Source organism: Tupaia chinensis, unplaced genomic scaffold (assembly GCF_000334495.1).
Source record: "Tupaia chinensis unplaced genomic scaffold, TupChi_1.0 Scaffold000627_1, whole genome shotgun sequence".
In the NCBI taxonomy this organism is placed as follows: domain Eukaryota; kingdom Metazoa; phylum Chordata; class Mammalia; order Scandentia; family Tupaiidae; genus Tupaia; species Tupaia belangeri.
In genome coordinates, this window is record NW_006160147.1 from 6,356,125 (window position 1) to 6,374,780 (window position 18,656).

At 47.6% G+C, this 18,656-nt stretch overlaps 1 protein-coding gene across 1 annotated transcript in view; it reads right to left on the minus strand.

The window, feature by feature from the left end:
- Positions 1–18,656, minus strand: part of PLXNA2 (plexin A2) — a 228,781-nt gene that overhangs the window by 63,399 nt on the left and 146,726 nt on the right. Inside the window, 5 exon segments of the mRNA XM_006159313.2 lie at positions 161–351; positions 4,912–5,008; positions 6,666–6,866; positions 14,793–14,907; positions 17,951–18,047. Coding sequence (XP_006159375.1) covers positions 161–351; positions 4,912–5,008; positions 6,666–6,866; positions 14,793–14,907; positions 17,951–18,047 — 701 coding nt within the window.

Sequence of the window (18,656 nt, forward strand, 5' to 3'; positions counted from 1 at the left end):
GACGGGGCCATTGAGACACTCGAGAGGCTTTTTACACCCCCACATTCAAAGCACTTGACTCCAAGAATTCTTCCACAAAAGCTCCCTTACACATTTCCCCCACTCTCCTGGGGTCAGTTTCTGGTTGTTCCCTCCCACTCTCGGAATGCAGAGGACTCACCTCAGTGATTTGGGGGTTGGAGCACTTGACATTGTGGCTGGACCAATCTAGCCAGGGGCTCACAGGGCTGGTACAGTGCTGGTGGAGGGTGCATCTGCGCTCGCCGCTGCACCAGCCACACTCGAACTTCCTGTCTGCCTTGAGGCAGAGGCCGCAGCTCTCCCGCTGGGCAGCACACTTGTAGAGATGAACTGCGAAGAGAGGCAGACCGTCACCAACAAGATCAGACAGGGCTTTTCACCATGTGCCTTTCGCCTGCAGGCGTGATAGAAACTGTCCCCAACCATGGATGACACCACTGGTCATCATTATCATTGCAAGAATAACTGATGGGGAATTAATAATAAATTGAGCCTCTTAGCAGTTATTTAAAGGTACTAGAGAAAATAATATTAAAGAGCTCTGGCTCTAGATTGAATCAGCTCAGGGCTTTAATTGTGGCTTCACTACTTCCCAACTATGTGACAAGGTATTTAACCTCCTCGAACCTCATTTACCTAATCTCTAACATGGAGATAATCATTGTTTTTTGCAAGTTTTGAATGAGATGTTGTATAGAAAGTGCTTAGCACACTGCCTGTGACATATCTGATGTTATATACATGCTTATTATCTTTTCTTTGAACTCCAACTGCATTTGTGGGCTCTCTTAATCTCACGTACAGCCCTCATTGCAAAAGGTAAGGGCCAATTTTCATCTGCAGGTAAAAATGAAGTTCAGAAAGAGATGAAAAGATTCTCAGAGCTTACTAAGGTTAGTGGCCCGAGTTGGAATCCTCAAACTCACTGTACTGCTAGATCCTGAGAAAAGCGGATCCTGCCTGGCACACTGGTGATGGGGTGGGTCTGGGAGAGAAGGCAGTTTGGGCTTAAAGGAAGGCCAGGTGGCTGGCAGTGGGGAGGATCTACTGATAAGGAAAGAGGGTGACCTAGCCCTGATCCAGACATGTAGATGGACTGTATGTCCGCAGAGAGGTCAATCTGGCTACTTTACAGGTCCCACAGGGAGTCTGCAAACTCTTTGTTTTTGCTTTTATCTTCTTCAGACTTAAAACCTTAATACAACCAACTTAGTGAAAGTGATTTATATACCCTTGCTGCTGAGGTTTTGAATTGGGGGTCCCAAGTAGAATTCTCAAGAAGCAGTGTAGTCAAAAAGTCATTTTAGGGCCAGTAGGTGGCGTGGTTGTTAGGGTGCTGGACTCTCACATGGCCAAATGCCGTTCAAGTCCTGGGCCTGTCAGCTTGCTTTCTCATTTGCCCTACCCCACCACCCCTTGTCTCTCTGGTGAGTGCATGTGCCCTATAGCAAACAAATAATAATAATAACAATGACAATAAATACAAAAGGTTTTGTTTTTTTTTAAAAAAAGGAAGGCATTTTCAGCTCGTTTGGTCAAACACAGGATACACTTTTGGGAATGACTCTGTTGGAGGTCCGGTATATGGGGAGAGGGTCTTCAAAAGTACATGGAAAATGTATACTATAAAAAAACTGCATAGATTTCAAATTCTTTTGCACCAAAATAAACTTGTGGTTTAACTCTGTTTTCCATGAATTAACCAGAGCAGGGTTTTTCTTTTTTTAAGGCAATTGCCATAGAGCATGCGCTCTCACTGAAGAGACAGGGAGAGACAGCAGAGAGAGACGGTGAGAGAGAAAGTGAGAATCACCTCCCTCGGGGTGTGGCCATGTTGTAATGTCTTTTCCTCCATTCTCCTGGGATTTGGGGCATGCATGCACACAGCCTGGTGTGATTCTCTAGCTGCCAGGTCCAGGACTTGAACTGTGGTTTGCCATGTGGGTGTGCAGTGCTTTAGCTACCACACTACCTGCTGACCTCGGTGGGGTGGTGGAGGAGGGATTTTTAATTTTAATTTAATTTTTTATTTTCAAATTAAATTAACCTTTTTAGGCTTTTGTCATAGGGCTTGTGTGCTCTCAGAGAGGAGAGAGACAGAGAGACACACACACACACAGAGAGAGAGAGAGAGAGAGAGAGAAAGTATGAAGCCCACACTGCCATCCCTTCTCCTCCCTTATTCTCTTGGGATTTGGGCATGCTGTGTGCCTGGCATGATTTTCAGCTACCAGGTTCGGGATTTGAACCACAGTTGGCCAGATGGGAGTCCAGCGCCTTAACCAGCATGCCGCCTGCTGACCCCAGGAGGGATCATTTTTAAGAATGCTTCCAGAGGTCTTCAGCCTGTTCCTGTGCTTTGGCCAGCATCCCTCAGACCCAGTTGTAGGGATTATATTTAAGCATCCTCATGACTATGGCTTCTGAAGGTACAAGGCAGGAAATGGGAATCTTTTTTTTTTTTTTAGAGGTTTTTGCTATAGGGTGCATGCACTAGCCAGAAAGACAGAGAGAGACATAGAGACAGGAAGCGAGAAATCACCCCCCAGGGTGGATGGCCACGCTGCAATCCCCTCTCCTCTTTTCTCCTCTCGGGATCTTGGGCAAGTATGCACACGCACCCGGCGTGAGTTTAAGCCACCGGGTCCAGGACTCGAACTGCTGTCGACTATGTGGGAGTCCAGCGATATAGTCATTACGCTAACTGCTGGTCCCAGGAAATGGGAATCTTAAAGTGAAGAAATACATATGGAACATATGTAGCTGTGTACGCCAGGACCCATATCCATGGACTCATTTGATCCTCATGATGGCCTCAGGAACTGGGCATCAACAAATCGGGACAGAGTGAGCCCCGGGAAACAGCACAGTGACTGATATAGTGCTTGCCTTTATTTTCTTCTTCTGTTCTCATCTTTGCAACTCTGAGCTAATTGAAGCTCTTGAAATCACATTTCTGTAGAGAAAAACTAAGCCCGCCTTTTTGTGTGTGTGTGTTCACAGACAAAGGCACTGGGATATGGAGGGTGGGGTGACCCAGTTCACATTGCTCTTTGTGGAAGGGCCAGCAGCTGAATCCTGCTTTGTCGGATTCTAGAACCCAGGTCCTCAAACTCCATGGTGGTCACCCAGCACAGCGTGCGGCCTCCAGGGACATGCAGGCTCTGGGTGGATATGAATGTGATGACGTGACCTGTGCACTCAGGGAGCCTCTTACACAAGCAGAGATCTGATGCAACAGCTTGAACGTGGCTGTTTTTCTCCAAGCTCCAGGTGCAAAGGCAACCTCTGGGATCTAAGCCCAGATTCTTAGTGGGAAAAGTGTCTCCTGTCTCTTAGCACTAAGAAAATTTGGCCTGGGTATCAGGAGAAACAGAGAAAAACAAAATCTCACTGGCTCAGTTTCTTTCTCCCAGTCTATGAGGGGACTTTAAAAAGTTTATGAAAAATGGAACTAAATATGAGTTTCTTTTGTTATAGAAAAAGCTATAATTCATGCATAGGTTTCCATAATACATATTTTCCCTGGATGTGTTGAAGACCCTTTGTTAATAACATTGACTTTAATGGTAGTGTCTGGGACAGGGAGAGGCTGAAACCTGAGCAGACCCTGCTGTGGCCCTGGCCTTCTCACTGTGCGATGGGGTGGCCCTCCGATGGAGGGAGAGGCTTGTGATAATCCTAGCTACTTAAAATGTGGTAGGACCTGTGACTCATGGTTGGGGGAGGAGCTTAAACCCCACAGTGGCCTGAGCAGCAGATCCTCCCCACCCTGTAGTTAAACATGCAAGCTCTGAAATGAAACTCAGTTTACATTCTGGCTCTTACTAGCTGCCTCTCAGCCTATTTCTTAACCTCTTTGGTCTCAGTTGCCTCATCTACAGAATGAGAATAAGAACAATACATACCTCTCAGAGTTATTGTGATGCATAAGAAAAATAATCCCAAATAAATCACTTTGCAAGTGCCTTCCCATAGTGAGTGCTCACCAAACTGAAGCTACATTTTCTTTTTTAGATTTTTGCCATAGGGCACATATATATACTTCATGGAGAAAGACAGAGAGACAGAGAACCAGGCAAAGAGAGAAATCACTCCCCAGGGAGTATGGCCATGCCACAATTCCATTCTCCTCTAGGGATTTTGGGCATGTGTGCACAAGCACCAGGCATGTTTTTCAAGCTGCCTGGCCTGGTACTCAAGCCACAGAGTAGGTCATGTGGGATCTGTCACCTTAACCACCATGCCACCTTCTGGCCCCAAATGAGTTACGTTTAGCTCCTTGAGAGTAGGGTAGAATGTTGGTCTTTGCTAGATTGAGGGTTGGGGGACCTGGTACAGTGCAGGGCCTCAATGTGCTTCCAGGACAGTGACTAAAGGCAGACTCACGGAGCTCCCCTCCTGCTCCAGCCCGGTGCCACTTCTGAGCTCTTTTGCTCCAGATTTGAGTTGAGTCCACACACTGGCCCCTCCCACCAGGACAGTGGCCTTAAAGACTGTCTTTGTGCAGTGACTGTGACCAGGGCCAAGGACAGGGGAACAAGAGCCTGATTGGAAACATATCCAATGCCAGGGAAAACGGCGGGACATTCCTGCCTGCCGCTCTCCTAGGTCAGGTTCCACAGGCGCTTCAAAGCCGCCTGGAGCCAAGAACGCGGATGAGCCTGCAGCCACCAGCCACAGGCGGATGCTCTGGTTGTAATAAAACAAGGCTCCCAACAGGACTCCTTTGATGGCTCCAAATGTTGCTTTAGGATCCTCCGAAGAGTTCTGCTGACAGAGGGAGTGTATTATTCATGGCACAGCGGCTGGCAGGCTCTGATCCCTCCAGCCCCAGCCTTTCCTGGGGTCATGACGAGATCAAACTTCTACCTGGAAGTAGCCACTTACCTTTCAGGTCCTGAGGGTTGTCGATGATGAAATTGCCATTCCACACCACAGCGAAGTCCACGGCCAGGTTGCTAATGTCCATCCCGTCATACTGGTACTGCAGGGAGAGGGGCGGAGGCCCGCAATTGGTGAGGCCTTTGGTCACAGGGGTCAGAGACCAGAGGAGCCCAGTGTGCCGCTCAAATGACCTTGAGATGCCCTTTTTCCTGACTCATGGGTGCTACCTGATCCTGCCTAACCCTCCTAGCTTGACTTTCCATGATCTGATCCAACCAACTCGTCCAACCTACTTCTCTCCTGCTGTCCTACCAAAGTCTTGGAATCTACTCTCCCCAAACATACCTGCTGTAGCCACTCTCTTCAGCTATTTGAGTTCATATCTCACAAGGAATGCCACCCTCTCCCTGCAACCTCCATCCTTTCATCCCATCCTCATTCTGCCATCCAGCTCAGATCCATGGTCCCCCGGTGTCCTCTCTGACATCTCTGCTGGCCCTCCCCAAGTTCTGTCCTCTGGTCTTGCTGCCTCTGCCTTTAGCTGGCATTTCCAGGAGCTGCTGTGCATCTTTCTATGTGCAACTCTAGCCCCCCTGGAAAGTCCACGTGCTTCTCTACAGAAGTCAAAGCCCTCTCACTGCTCTTAAACCCCAGGGAGGCTGGAACAGACACGTGTGTAACAAGCAATCGCTGCGGGGTGGGCTGGCCGGGACTGCGGCGGCCCTGTCTGCATGTGAGCCTTACTCTGGTCAGTAGTCCACTGGGGGAGAGTGCCCATGGCATTCTGAGCATAGAGCTGATCCTCTCTACCAGGACAGGCCTCCAGCTGTGGCTGCCTTCTCTCTAGGGCTGATCCCATAGAAGACTTTTAAGTCCTTCACACAGACTTCACGAGCAGCCCCCTGGGCGGTTCAGTGGGCGGTTCAGTCCCCATGGGTGGGCATCTCTGTGAAAAAGACCTCTGGACAGCCCCTGGTGGGGACTGTTGGAGCCCTGGCCACTTGGCCCCAGAGGGCACGTCACTGTCAGCACTTCTGCCCCCAGCCCTTCCCTGGCCTTCCTCCCTTTGTTCTGTTCCGTTTTTTTTTTTTCTCATCCCGCTTTCCCCTTGCGCTTGGCGGCCTTCCACCGATTACAAATTCTATCAAGCGACTGTGACCCAGGAATCTGACAGCTCCCTGATAAGAGGCCAGATTCTCTTTATCTCTCCCAGGCGAATTAGCTTCCCTCAACACCTTTGTCACATCACCCCCTCCCCCCATCTCTGTGCTGACCCCCCACAGTCAGAGACAGGGAGTTGGCAGATAAAAAGATCTTCTCTGGGCTAGTATTATAATTAAACACCTCCTGCTTTCTGTCTGCCATTCAGCACTGGCTTAACCCTTGCTGCTCTTGAAAAGCACTGCCTCTCTTGGCTCTCCCCTCGCCCCATCCTACTTCCTGCTGTCTCTTCTTCTTCTTCTTCAGGTTTCCTCTGGTGTAGCACCCTCCGATTTACTCATACCCTGCATGGGCACCAGATGTGCCATGGAGTTGACCCTTTGGCTGACGATTCACCAGAGGCATAGAGGTGAAAGGGCACAAAGATCTCAACTTCTGCCCTCATGTGCTCAGAGCTCCACCTGCACTTCCCCTGGGATGTGGGGTCAGCCTGTGAACCTGGAAGGTTCTGGAAGCCACGCAAGCCAGGCAGAGGCCTTAGCACTGGTGTGAGAGAAAGCACAGCTGCAGGCAGGAGTCAGCGTGGGTTCTCTTACCGAGCTGTTCTGGCACTGGACGCTGGAGCTGTTGAAGCGCAGGGCAGGGACCCGGTGGATGGCCCCCTGGATGTTGAGGACACACTCATAACCTCGCTGGCCAGACTGAGGCTGCGGCAGGTTTCGGGCCTTAAGGGTGATTGGTTTGACCTCTCCAACTGGAATCAGGATCTCCTCCGTGGGGACCAGCTGGGGACAGTCCTGGGGAAGCAAGCAGAGAGCAAGTTCCACCTGTCCTGGGTGTTCCCCTTCCTGTGCCAGGGCACAGCAGGACCCGGATGCCAGGCCAGACCCTCCTGTATCCAGGTGGACTGCCCTGAGAAGGGCACTACCTTATTTAAGAAGCACCAACAGGGAAACCAAAATTTTCCTGAGCTCCCAGGCTTTGATGCTGTCATTACCATCCCACGAGTTGTCCTGTATCTGTTGTGTGTGGTTGCAATTTTGGAATTTATTGTCAAGCACCAGTATTGGCAGGCTGTGAATTTTATCTCCTGAAATACCAGATTAAAAAGGCTCTATGTGTCCCTGTCCCCAGCTCTGCTCCCCATCTCTCAATTTTGTCTGGTCGCCCTGCACCAGCCACCCGGTCCCCTTGCATTGTCCGGTGCCCAAGGCATCCTGTTATCGGCAGCTTCAGCTTCCCGACTCCCACTGAGCTGGGCTTGCCAGGAAGGGCATCGAGCCCTCCCAGCAATACTCTGAACACTTGGTCTGGCTTTTTATCTCCTTTCATTCCCAGGCCCTGTGTGAATGCCATGTTGGTTTGGAAAACACAACCATATCAAGAAGGTCTTGGTGGAAAGGGGCTGTGGGGAAGATCAAGAGAGGAAGAAAGTGAGAAAGAGATTGACGTTGCTATGTGTAGCTGCTTCTCCCCTAGAGGTCAAAGCACCACTCCTCAGCTCCACCGTCCTGTCCCTCTCCCCAGGGAAGAGGACCCAAGCGGCCCACATCATGAGGATGAGGAAGCTACCTCCACACAGAATAATGTCCTGTCTCCAGGGATCAATCAGGGATGTTCTCACAGGCAGCCCTTTCTCCATTCCTTTCCCCTGAGCAGTGGTCCTTACGGGGAACTTTTGGGAATGCATGGCTGGCAGAAGTGCTGCTGATATTTACTGCAGGGGGCCTCAGAGTTGGGGTTAGGGTCTTTACTGGACTTCCTGCAAGGTGTGCGACAGACTACTGCAATAGAACATTGTCTCTCTCCTGATGCCAGAGGCCATTCCTGTCAAGAAGCTAACAAGAAGCTAACACAGACAACGCAGAGCAATGGCACAGCCTTGGAAAGAAGAGGCATTGGAAAGTGGCTGGCCTCTTTCTCACAGTGGGCTGAGGTAGTTGCTTTTTGTCTCTGGGCCCCTCTGCAAGGCCTTCATGATCAGGCCCCTGCCTACCTCTGAACCCTGGATTCCTGCAGGTCATAGTCTAGTCATATGTTCTGACGTGTGCTGTCCCTTATGGACTCTGCCTCTGATCCTGAGAAACACTTCTACTTCCTAGTCCTGTTTTCCTCTGAACCCTGCCCTGCCTCAGTCTCTCCTTTTGCCGACTGACTCCTAATCAACCTTCAAACTCAGCCTTGCATCTGCTTCTTTGAAGGCTATCCCTAAGCCTTTTCCTGTGCTGGCTTCAGGATGGGTCATGGGCATTCACCAAAGGTCACATTTAGCCCACAGAACAGTGATGCCTTGTTGACCCATATTCCCTACTGGGCTGGTTGCTTCGTAAGGATTAGGCTGCATCTTATTCACCTCCATGTCTGCAGTCTAAATGCCAAAGCCTGATGTATCCATGTCCCCAATCTTTATCCCAGAGTCTGACATGTAGAGGATACTTGGCCACTGATTGTGGGAGGGCAAATGGAAAGGAAGAAAATAAAGAAACCAACATAAAGATCTTGAAGTTTCCTTTAGCTCTAACTTTCTTGGCTGAAAGGCGAAGGCCTGTCTCTGGGCATCAAGAAACTCTAGAAGGAGTTTGATTACCACAACTGGGTTGCATATGTGCATATTTCTTGGAGTCATGTTATTATTAGACTGGTGTGACCATGTCTCTAAGGAATCCTGAAGATGTATGAAGAGCTGGGTTTAGGGAAAAGTCCCACAGAAACCTCTCTAGGAGGGCCAGATGAGCCTACAGGGTCACGGAGGCCATCCTTGCCTGTCAGCCAACTGCTCGTGAAGAACTGGATCAGAAGGCAGCCCCAGAACAGATGGGTCCCCATTCAGGAGCCAGTCACTCAAGCTGCCAACCCATAAATTTGCTCTTTCCTACACTTTTACTCTCATTCCCTGTGGGTACTCTTGAAAGAATCTTTCATATATTTATAGCCAAGAAACAAAAGGGACACCACTACAGGGAAACCCAAGCAGCTCACAGAAAAGAAGGTACCACTGCCTGTTAGCAGCTCCTCATCAAATCTAACAAGTTGGAATTTTAGTTCAGGCCAGAAATAAGGCTAAGGTATAATGGTGTGTGTGCGCGTGTGAGAGAGAGCGAGAGAGGAGATGTTCAGACTCGGAATGTTTGATGTACTGTCCAGAGTGGTTATTTTTCATCTCTAATGAGCCTAAAGAACAGATTCAAATTTCAGTAGCAAGGTCTTAAAGATGTGCTTTTGGAAGTTTGATGTTTTGGGTTAGTAAACAAGATTGTAGGATCCTTTTTAGCGTTGACTAAACTCTGCCATCTCTTTGGCTGGGTTAAATCCCGCCTACTCTAGAAGTTGTAGACTTTGAGTAGCATTTATGAGTACTCTTATGAGTTCTTTTTTTTTCTTTAAGGATTCTAGAAGTTTAGAAAAATTTCCCATGATCTGTTATTTTAGACCTTCTGGAACTAAATGTAAGGATGATAATTAGGGTCTTCCTGTCTTTATAGGCTTCAAGATTGTTCCTGGAGAGAAGGAACGTTCTATGCTTCATTTGCTAATCTGGCTATTTCCCTCACATCAGGCAGAATCGGACTTTTTCTTCTGTGCTCCAAGGCAAACTCTTGAGAAATAGGGAGAAACAGACCCTTTGATTTGTGAGAAATTTCTGGTGAGCATATCAAATGCAGGAGAGCCGGCAGCCCAGAAAATTGCCAAGTCGTTAAAACTTCAACACTTCTGGGCCTTGAAGAAGAGGATGGGATTCATCAGATATAGTGAAGCCACTTCCAGACTGTTTCTGTGTCCCCCCCCCCAGCACCCCCCCCCACACACACACACACACATCCCACTTGTGTACACACACACACACACCTCCCATCCTAAGAACAGGAAAGCAAGTAATCATGTTGGGTTGTTGGAAAAGTCATGATGCATTTTGCATAGACAAACAGAAAAAGTATGTCACGACTTTTCCGACAACCCAGTGATACTCTTTTGACAACATTAAGACTCTTGTTAAAGATACTAAAGTACTCATTGCTCCTGTGGATCTCACAACCTGCTGAATGACTTCTTTAGGCCCTGTGATTCCTCCTGTCTCCAGGCCCACCTCCTCAGCAGTGATCTTAGTCTGAATCAGCATGTATATGTCATATTTGGGACTATGACAGGGTGGAGGAAGGCTGGGAAGAGGGAGCACAGTACAGGGAGGCTGGGGGCCCTGGCATATGAGCCCTTTGAGAACTGAGAATGCACTGCCCACTCTGCAGCTGGGCTCTGCCAGCTCCCTATGCTGGGGACCCCTCGGCCCTCTGAAACGGCTTCTCCCGTGTGGAAATGGCATTATCTTCACCCACTGGACTTCAAAGAGAGAGAGCAGCCAGCATCCTGGGAAGCTAATCGGATTTATTTGGTTCTATCTGTCCCCTGGGACAGGGCGTAAAGAAGATATTTATGTATCTACATCTCACTAGGCCTGGTTTAGCCATGGCAGGCGACGAGCTTTAAAACCTGAAAGCCATACATACTCCCACGCACACCCGCTCACTAACACCATGTCACAGCCTGATCCGGCCCAGGGAAGCAGAGATTTTGGGGGCCCTGTCCAAGATCTGCTGTGCTCTGAGTGTGGGAAGGTTTGGCTCATTACCTGAAAAGGGCTTGAGAGATGGTTCAATTGAAATTCCGTTTTCTCAGCTATAACATGGTGCCCATGATACCTGATAACTGTTGATTGCATAAAAGAGCACTAGGAAAGTATGTTGCAAGCAGTAATAAGCTGGATTCGCAATTGTTGCTAATATTATTGCTGCATATTTTGTGTGTGTGTGTGTGTGTGTGTGTGAATGCAGGACCAGAGGACTTTAACTTATTCAAGGCCAGCTTGGAACACGGACTGAATCCTGATTTCTGCATTTATTTGATGATCATAGAAAAAAATGTTTAACTTATTAACCCTTGGTTTATTCGTCTCTAATCAATCTACTTCTAGAGTAGTTATGATTAAATGAGATTTCTGTGTGTGTATATATATGTATATGTGTGTGTATAGATATGTATGTGTGTGTGTGTGTATATATACATATATATATAATGCTACATATACAAGCACTTGATAAATGTTAACTACTGATATATTTATTTTTGAATTGTATTCATCTTAGCACAGCTAGTCTATGTGGTCAAGCCTAGGCATGGAATTGGCCCAATGGCCCTCTGGGAGGATGAGGCAGATTCATTCACAGGCTGGCTGTCTTGTTACCTAGGAGTGGTGCTACTGACCCCTCCTGCATGGGTGGTAGAGATAGATCACTGCTGGTCCAGCCAAGCTCTGAACTCACCACCAGCAGCAAGAGACCAGCCCGAAGTTCAGGACTGCAGGTGCAGCTGTGTCCACAGAGGCACACATGCTCATGGCCCTGACTTTCTGTAGCAAGTATATCATATTTGGCTCTTTATTTATTTTTGCATGCTTGAGATCTCTATATTTGGGGGCAATAAACCTCAATTTCAAACATCTTGGTTACTACAGATGTCAAGTATGAATGATGTGAAACTGCAGGGCTGTTGTGAGAATCAATTGAAATGCCCAATGTCAGCAGTTCTCGATATTAAGCCCAGTCTGGGATGCTATGCAAGAATTTGAATTCTAACCAGTTCCCAGGTGATGTTGGGACTGTGGGTCCCCAGCAGGTGCACTTGGAGAACTCCTGCCACATTTGAAAAAATTATAAATATATGATACTTCAAGCTCTATCACTCAATGGAGCAGTTGTATGTTGTGTCTAGGAATTATGTAGACATAAAAGTTTGATTCACAGTCAGAGGGAGGCTGACTGGAAGTGTAAAAGAGATATTCTAGGAACTCTATGAGATCTCTAGAGGCTTTTCAGTCCCCGAAACAGCATGAAGACGTCAGATGGGACTCCTGACAAGTAAGGGAAACCTTGCCGGAGCTGACCACCAGCAATTTACTTTTTCTCGTTGTCAGGAATGGGATTCTCTTAAAGCAGAGCTTTGGACAGGAAAGAGCAGGTCCTGGGAGCTATCTGCTGGGAAGGGATGTGTGATGGGCTACGGCTGAGAGCTAAAGGAGTGTTTCTAGGAAACCGAGGAAGTGGCCCTAGCAGCTTCACTGAGACTCTGTGCCCCATTTCCTTTCTTGAGCAAAATCAGGAGCTGGATGGAGTCTGGGCTTCCCTCACAGCCCTCAGGAGAACCAAGCTCTGGGGCCGTGGCAGGGGCCCATGCACCTGAGCATCAGAGAGCAGCAGTTCACCCCATTCCCACTCGGGGAGGGGCAGGGAGGGACGACAAAGGGGATAGCGCCTCTCCAAGCCCACGCACAGACTCAGGACAGTAAATGAAACTGAAAGGAGCTGGGAAGTCTTGGGCTTGCCCCAGGGTCCTTGGCATTCATTTAATCCTGAGTTGCAGGCAAGCAACTGCTTCTCGGTGGCCCAGCTCTCTGGAATGTTAGCATCCCTTCATCGCTGAGAAGGAACTGTGTTTCAGTGACTTCTGAACAGTGTGAGGAAGGCAGGGCCTGTTTCCAATTAGCCTTCTGAGACTCAGCCCTCCAGGCCTCCACACGCACCCTGGCAGAGTTTATTTGTCTTGCTCCGTGTGACACTCTGCTGGCCCTGGCTCCAGTTGCAGGTCACTTTCAGACTTGGCACTGGGGCTCTCTTTTTTGGAGGGGAGAGGCTAGAAGAAAGAGGAGCAGCTGTTCCCTCTTGCCTAGATCTACCCATCACCCTCTCTCTCTGGGTCTGGGGTCCTCCTCAATGTGTTTCATTCAGGAACTTACAAGTTGAGAAGTGGCCAAAGTGAAGGTCTGTTCATGAGATCATGTCACTGTTTGGCCTTCATCTCTAGCCTTGGCTATTCCTCTGTAGATTTTCCAAGCCATGCTAAGCATCCTCCCCTTCAGCTCCTGGGCCCTTTTCTCTGGATGAGAAGATTGGTCCCCAAAGCAGTTTCATACTCTCTCAGAACATCAGGGCTAGAGTTAATGTCTGGTGTCCACCAAGTGAGTGAAGTGCTTTGTCAAAGCACAGGACTGGCTAGAGAAAATTGCTTTTCTGGAATGTTCCCTAGGTGCCTGCTGCCTCATTCTGAGGCACCCATGGATGGGTCTGACTTCAATGCCACCTGTGAGGACCATGAAGTTCTCTCCCTTTCAGGACAGGCAATTTCTTTTCTTTCTTTTCTTTTTTTTTTTTATTTTTGGCTGAATATAACACATACTATTTCAGAAACTAAGAAGAGTTCAAGGCCATGGACATACCTCTGGGGAACCTTTCAAGGTCTACTTTCTCACGATGACCCATGAAGGCAACCAGTACTGCTATCAAAATTAGGAGGCATGGGAGATTTCATTTCTGCACATCTTGACAAGTATATACAATTCCTATCAATGGGATTTGGGTAGAGAAGTCATTGGTTTGTCTGTTCTTTTTTTTTTTTTTTTTGAGAGATTTTCACTGTAGGGCGCGTGCGCTCGCCAGACAGAGAGAGACATAGAGACAGAAAGCGAGAAATCACCCCCCAGGGGGGATGGTCACGCCGCAATCCCTTCTCCTCCATTCTCCTCTCGGGATCTTGGGCACGCACGCACACACGCCTGGCGTGAGTTTTTTAAGCCACCGGGTCCGGGACATGAACCGCGGTCGACTACGTGGGAGTCCAGCGACATAGCCATTACGCTAACTGCTGGTTCCCGGTCTGTTCTTTCATACATGAATTCTGTAAACCTTAACAGAGTAAGTCACCAAACACTTCATGATACAATGTAGTTTGTGCCTTCAAGGAGTTTGTAATCTAATGCAAGAGGAATTACATTTGTGTACAGAAAAGCTACCGAAAGCATATAAAAATACTGTGCTGCCACTTATTAACATTTGCGGATTCTTTTAAAAAGGTGAAATAAGAGAGAAAATGTGTGTATTCACACATGTGCATTTATATGAATACACAAACTTTCTAGAGTTGTTCAAATCCAGCTGGCTGCCCTGGGGCATTAAAAGCATTAGACACAAGAAAGGCAAGCTGACTGAGCAGGCTTCACTGTGCTGAGGAATATGCTCTGAATATGTAAGAAAGTCAACATCAATGACGAGTCCAGTGGAACATTTATTGGAAAGATAAGCCATTTGGTATTTTACTGTGTTGTTAACAAAGGTGGGCCAGATTTCAGGGATGAAGCTTTGGCTATATAATAGGACTTTTAGCAATGCTGGGTTCTTTAAACTAGCTGAATTTTTCTGTCTTTCTATAAGGCCACCCACCCAGTCATACATCTGAGTCAAAGACTCACTGAATTTCAGAGTGGGAAGAGAAGTTGGCATAAAAGAATGGTAGAGAGTAAATGTTCTATTGAACTAGAGACTATGTCAGCAGCCAAGCAAAGGACTAGATTCAAAGAATCCATGCCATTCACTACACTCTCCTAAACCATGAAGTTCGTTTGGTTGGATAAGTTTCAACTAAGCTGTTAGTTTCAACCCCAGTTACCTTCAAGCTTTTGAGTATGTGCAATTTAGGAGTTTAGTAGATACAGCTTTTGCCACTGGAGATGGCCACTTCTTTGAGTTTATAACTGGGCTTTCTAACATGTAGAATCTCTGGCAAGAGAACCACAATGAGCCAGGGCAAGCAGATGGCCAAGCCACGGACTGATCATCTGAAAAGGGAGAGGTCATTCAGATTACTGGGAACATTGCCATGCCAAAGTGAGCCCTTCTTACCTCTGAAATATTGATTCGGCCCTCCTGGAAGGAGCAGGTGGTGGGGTCATGAGTACAGAGGTTGCGGTACTTGCACCAATGGCAGTGGAAGGCGCTATTGACACAGGACAGGCACCTGCAAAGGTGGAGAAAATCAGAGGCAAGGAGAAGGGAGCAGAGAGGGAAGTAGGCCAGGCAGTCATGCATCTGCTCAAGTTCGTTATCCTGTGTTTAAATCCTAGTCTCACTCTCAGGAGGGTAGACTGGTGAGGCACCCTGTCATACTGATAATTGTGGAGTCTCCATCTGAGATGTTCATGGGACCAGAGAATTGGAAAGAAAATAAGACCAGAGTGGGAATAATGTGACTTACAAAGCAGTGATGTGCTGAAGGCCTGTATCAGCTCATGAGGGCTGATTATATTTTCAGGAAATTTGCAAGCTGGCGGACATCATGCTGGAGCTTAAAGTTGGGCAAAGTGGGAATATTTACACCACAGACATTGGCAATGCTGCAGGCTAAGTTTTCCCCTGATTGCTGGTAGTTAAATGTTTATCAATGTACCAGTGCTTGTAACACAGAGTGGCTGAAAGAGAACAGGGAATAGAAATTGGGTGGATCCAATTCGAGTTTTGCCTCTGCTGCTGCCACTGAGGTCACCCTGAGTAAGTCACTTCACGCTTTGAATTGGAGTTTTTTCATCTGTCTGTACTAAAACATTCCTGTCTATGCCACAGGGCTTTTGAGATAATGCATAGGAAATGATTTTCAAAAGTACAATGCTAAATGTATTATTTTCAAGCGCTTAAATTACCCATCATTTCAAGCTCTTAAATAACATTTGAGTGCCAACTATTGGCTCCTGTAGTTACTGAGCTCGGAGGAGTTAACAGTATTAAATGGTAATGGTAGTGCACTCCCCCAGTAGTCCAGATGTGGAGCAATAGGTTATGTGTGTGTGTACATGTCTTTCTTGCGAGGATGAACATTTCTTTCCCTCTGGTTTCACCTGGAGGTTGTGTATATTATTTTGGCTGTCTGTGTGTGATCAGACCACTAGAATGGAAAGGGGTTTTGTAGGTGGGGTTGGTTTTCCTTCTTCTTGCCAGCTCCCCTGCTCTAGTCTTTCACGACTAGACTGGTCTAGAATGGCAGGACCAGGTCTGCAATCTGGCGCCACCTGCTGGGGTTCTGATTACGTATGGGGGTCACTGGCAGATGAGTCATTTAGCTTATCTACACTTCATCCTCCTCATGCCCATCATTTCTATTCCTTTTTGCATATGCCCAGAGTTATTTAATTTCTGAGCATAGGTCAGTGTTATTCCATGTACTCTCAGATTTACTGGCTCTTGCAAGTATTTTATGACTTAGCAAGTAGATAATGAAAACACATCAACCACCAAAAGATGATGGCATCAGAGTTCTAGATATGGCTCTCTCATTGGGTAATTTTGTGACCTTCATTGTAGCGTCTACCCTCTGTGGGCTTTGCTTTACGATATTAAAAGGAGGGGACTGAACACAATTCTGTGACTTTTAGCTATGAATTCTAGGAGTAGAAAAGGGTATAAGAGATAGTATTTGGCAGTAAGATGGAATCTTTGCCATGAAAGGACACTGCTTTTATTCTGTTAAAACTTGCTGCCTGTGACAGCATTTCTGTTACCATAGCAACACTTCCCCAAAGTGGTGACATCATACTGGGTTGCCATGGAGATGAGGGTGCTCTCACAAACAATGGATTTCATCATTGCTGTGTTGGAGTTGGAGAAGGAGGAGAGGTTTGCACTCTAAGATACTTGCATTTCCCAAATGGGGTAGGTAGGATTGGAATCAAGTGGTTGTGGGCAATTCTGTCCATTTCAGCTACTTTCCACCCCGTCCTGGTTCCTGCCAGGCCATTTTTACTACTGCTCTTTCTCAGCACATCTATTGACTTGCCCCAGTGGAGTGTAGATTTGTCTCCTTCTGAGATTCCTGCAGAGACCCTAGGACTTCAGAAGATTATTTTAATCATGAAAATCAAGATGAGAGAAGGGGAAATAAGGAGGACAGGCTCCTTTGCCCATTTTAACGGCTAGAGGGTCCTCCAGGGATTCACTGCAAACAGACCTTCTCCCCACCTTGGCTGCTAAGTCCACTGTACCCACAGCTTTCACCCTACAGATCTGATGCCCCTGAGGTTCTGCCTATTTTATAACTCTTATGTGGTTCCTGTCCTGGGCAAAGGGAAGGAGAGTCTATAGAATATTGCCAGCCACTGCTTCCTCTGGCATGGAACTGTTGCTTGACCTCTCGCCTTGCTGAAAGCCTAGGATCAATGGCCCTGTGACCCTGAGCCCCGCGATGGAGACTTGCATTTCTCGCTTTCTAGACCAAATGGTATATGAGCGCACAGCTTCTGTGGAAGGAGTTTCAGTTTCTTTATTAGAAAGGATCAGCCGAAAATAAATACTGGTCTCTCCCTCCTCCACTCCTGATCCTGCTTTTTTCTTGTGAAATGCTTCCAACTTCCTGCATGGCTGTGGGATCTCACAGTCTATGGGCATCCCTGGTGGGCAGCTGGCTCCTAGAGATGGCTGTGAGGTCAGCTTAGCTGAACTCAAGCCCCTCGGAGTTGGTGGTTTGTCTATCTTGTTCCCTCTCTTCCGAATTTGCAGGGTGGGTTTGGAATTTGCTGGAGTGAAAGCCTCCATTCCCCTTTCCACCCAAGTCCTTTTGTTGTGTTTGAAGAAGCTACTTTCCCACCCCTGCTCCTCTTCAGTGGGTGACTGTGCTCACAGCCGACCCCTGTCTGTGAGCCCCTCTTCATCTGGTCATGGGTCACATGTCCAAACACCTTAGAAGATACCACCAATTGACCACCACCCCCAACTTTATTCTCATGGCTCCTGAGTCATGATCCTCTTTTTATCATCTTGGCTTGAGAGGTGGGGGGTGGGGGTATTGGGAGGGGCAAGGGAGACTGAGTAAGATCAGAGCTGTGGAGAGTGAGTGCACTCAGTTTAATGTAGTGATGTTTACATGTAGCGTCCTCTGCCCACATGATGTGCAGGCGCCACAGAGACAGTGAGGTGAGTACGACATGATTCCTATCCTAGAGGAGCTTAGAGCCAAGGAAAGAAGAGCCACATCCACATCCCGACCCAGAGCCAGATGCCTGAGTGGTGCTTACAGTTGGTGGGCGCTGCAGTTGTAGAACTTGAACTCGGTGCTGACAAATATCTTCCCTGTTTCCTTGGACCTCAGCTGCAGCTCTACCCCAAACCAGTCTGGAAAAAAATAAAAACAAGAAAGAAAAAAAGAAAAGAAGTGGGTGGGATGACAACCTGGAGGCCCAGTAGACAGTTTGAAGGTCAAGGGCAAATCATTAAGGCACCTCAGGGCTCTCTTGGACTGCAAGTGGTTGATGGAACCTGCCTGGATCATCTCTTGTCTTGTCCTCCTAAGGGAATCCCTTTGTCTGATAACCAGCCCATCCCTCAGGCCCGGATATCTACCTACGTCCCCGCCCATAGGAAGAACCTATGGATTCCATGGAGTCCTTTGTCTTGGCTAGGCATGCCCAGCTAATAAAGAATTTCAGAACTATTAGGCCAGTGGAGCTAGCTCATGGTGTGGAGGTTAAGGCGGCTAGATCTCACATGGCTAATTTCATGGTTTGAGTCTTGGACCTGGCAGCTTGAAAAACATGCCACGTGCATGTGTGTGCATGCCCTAAATTTCAAGAGGAGAATGGATTGCTACATGGTCATCCCGCTGTGGAGCAGTGATTTCTTACTCCCCACCCCCTTTCTATTTCTGGTGAGCACACATGCCTTATAGCAAAAACAAAAACCAAAAAAAAAAAAAAAAAAAAAAAAAAATGGAAGAAAAGAAAG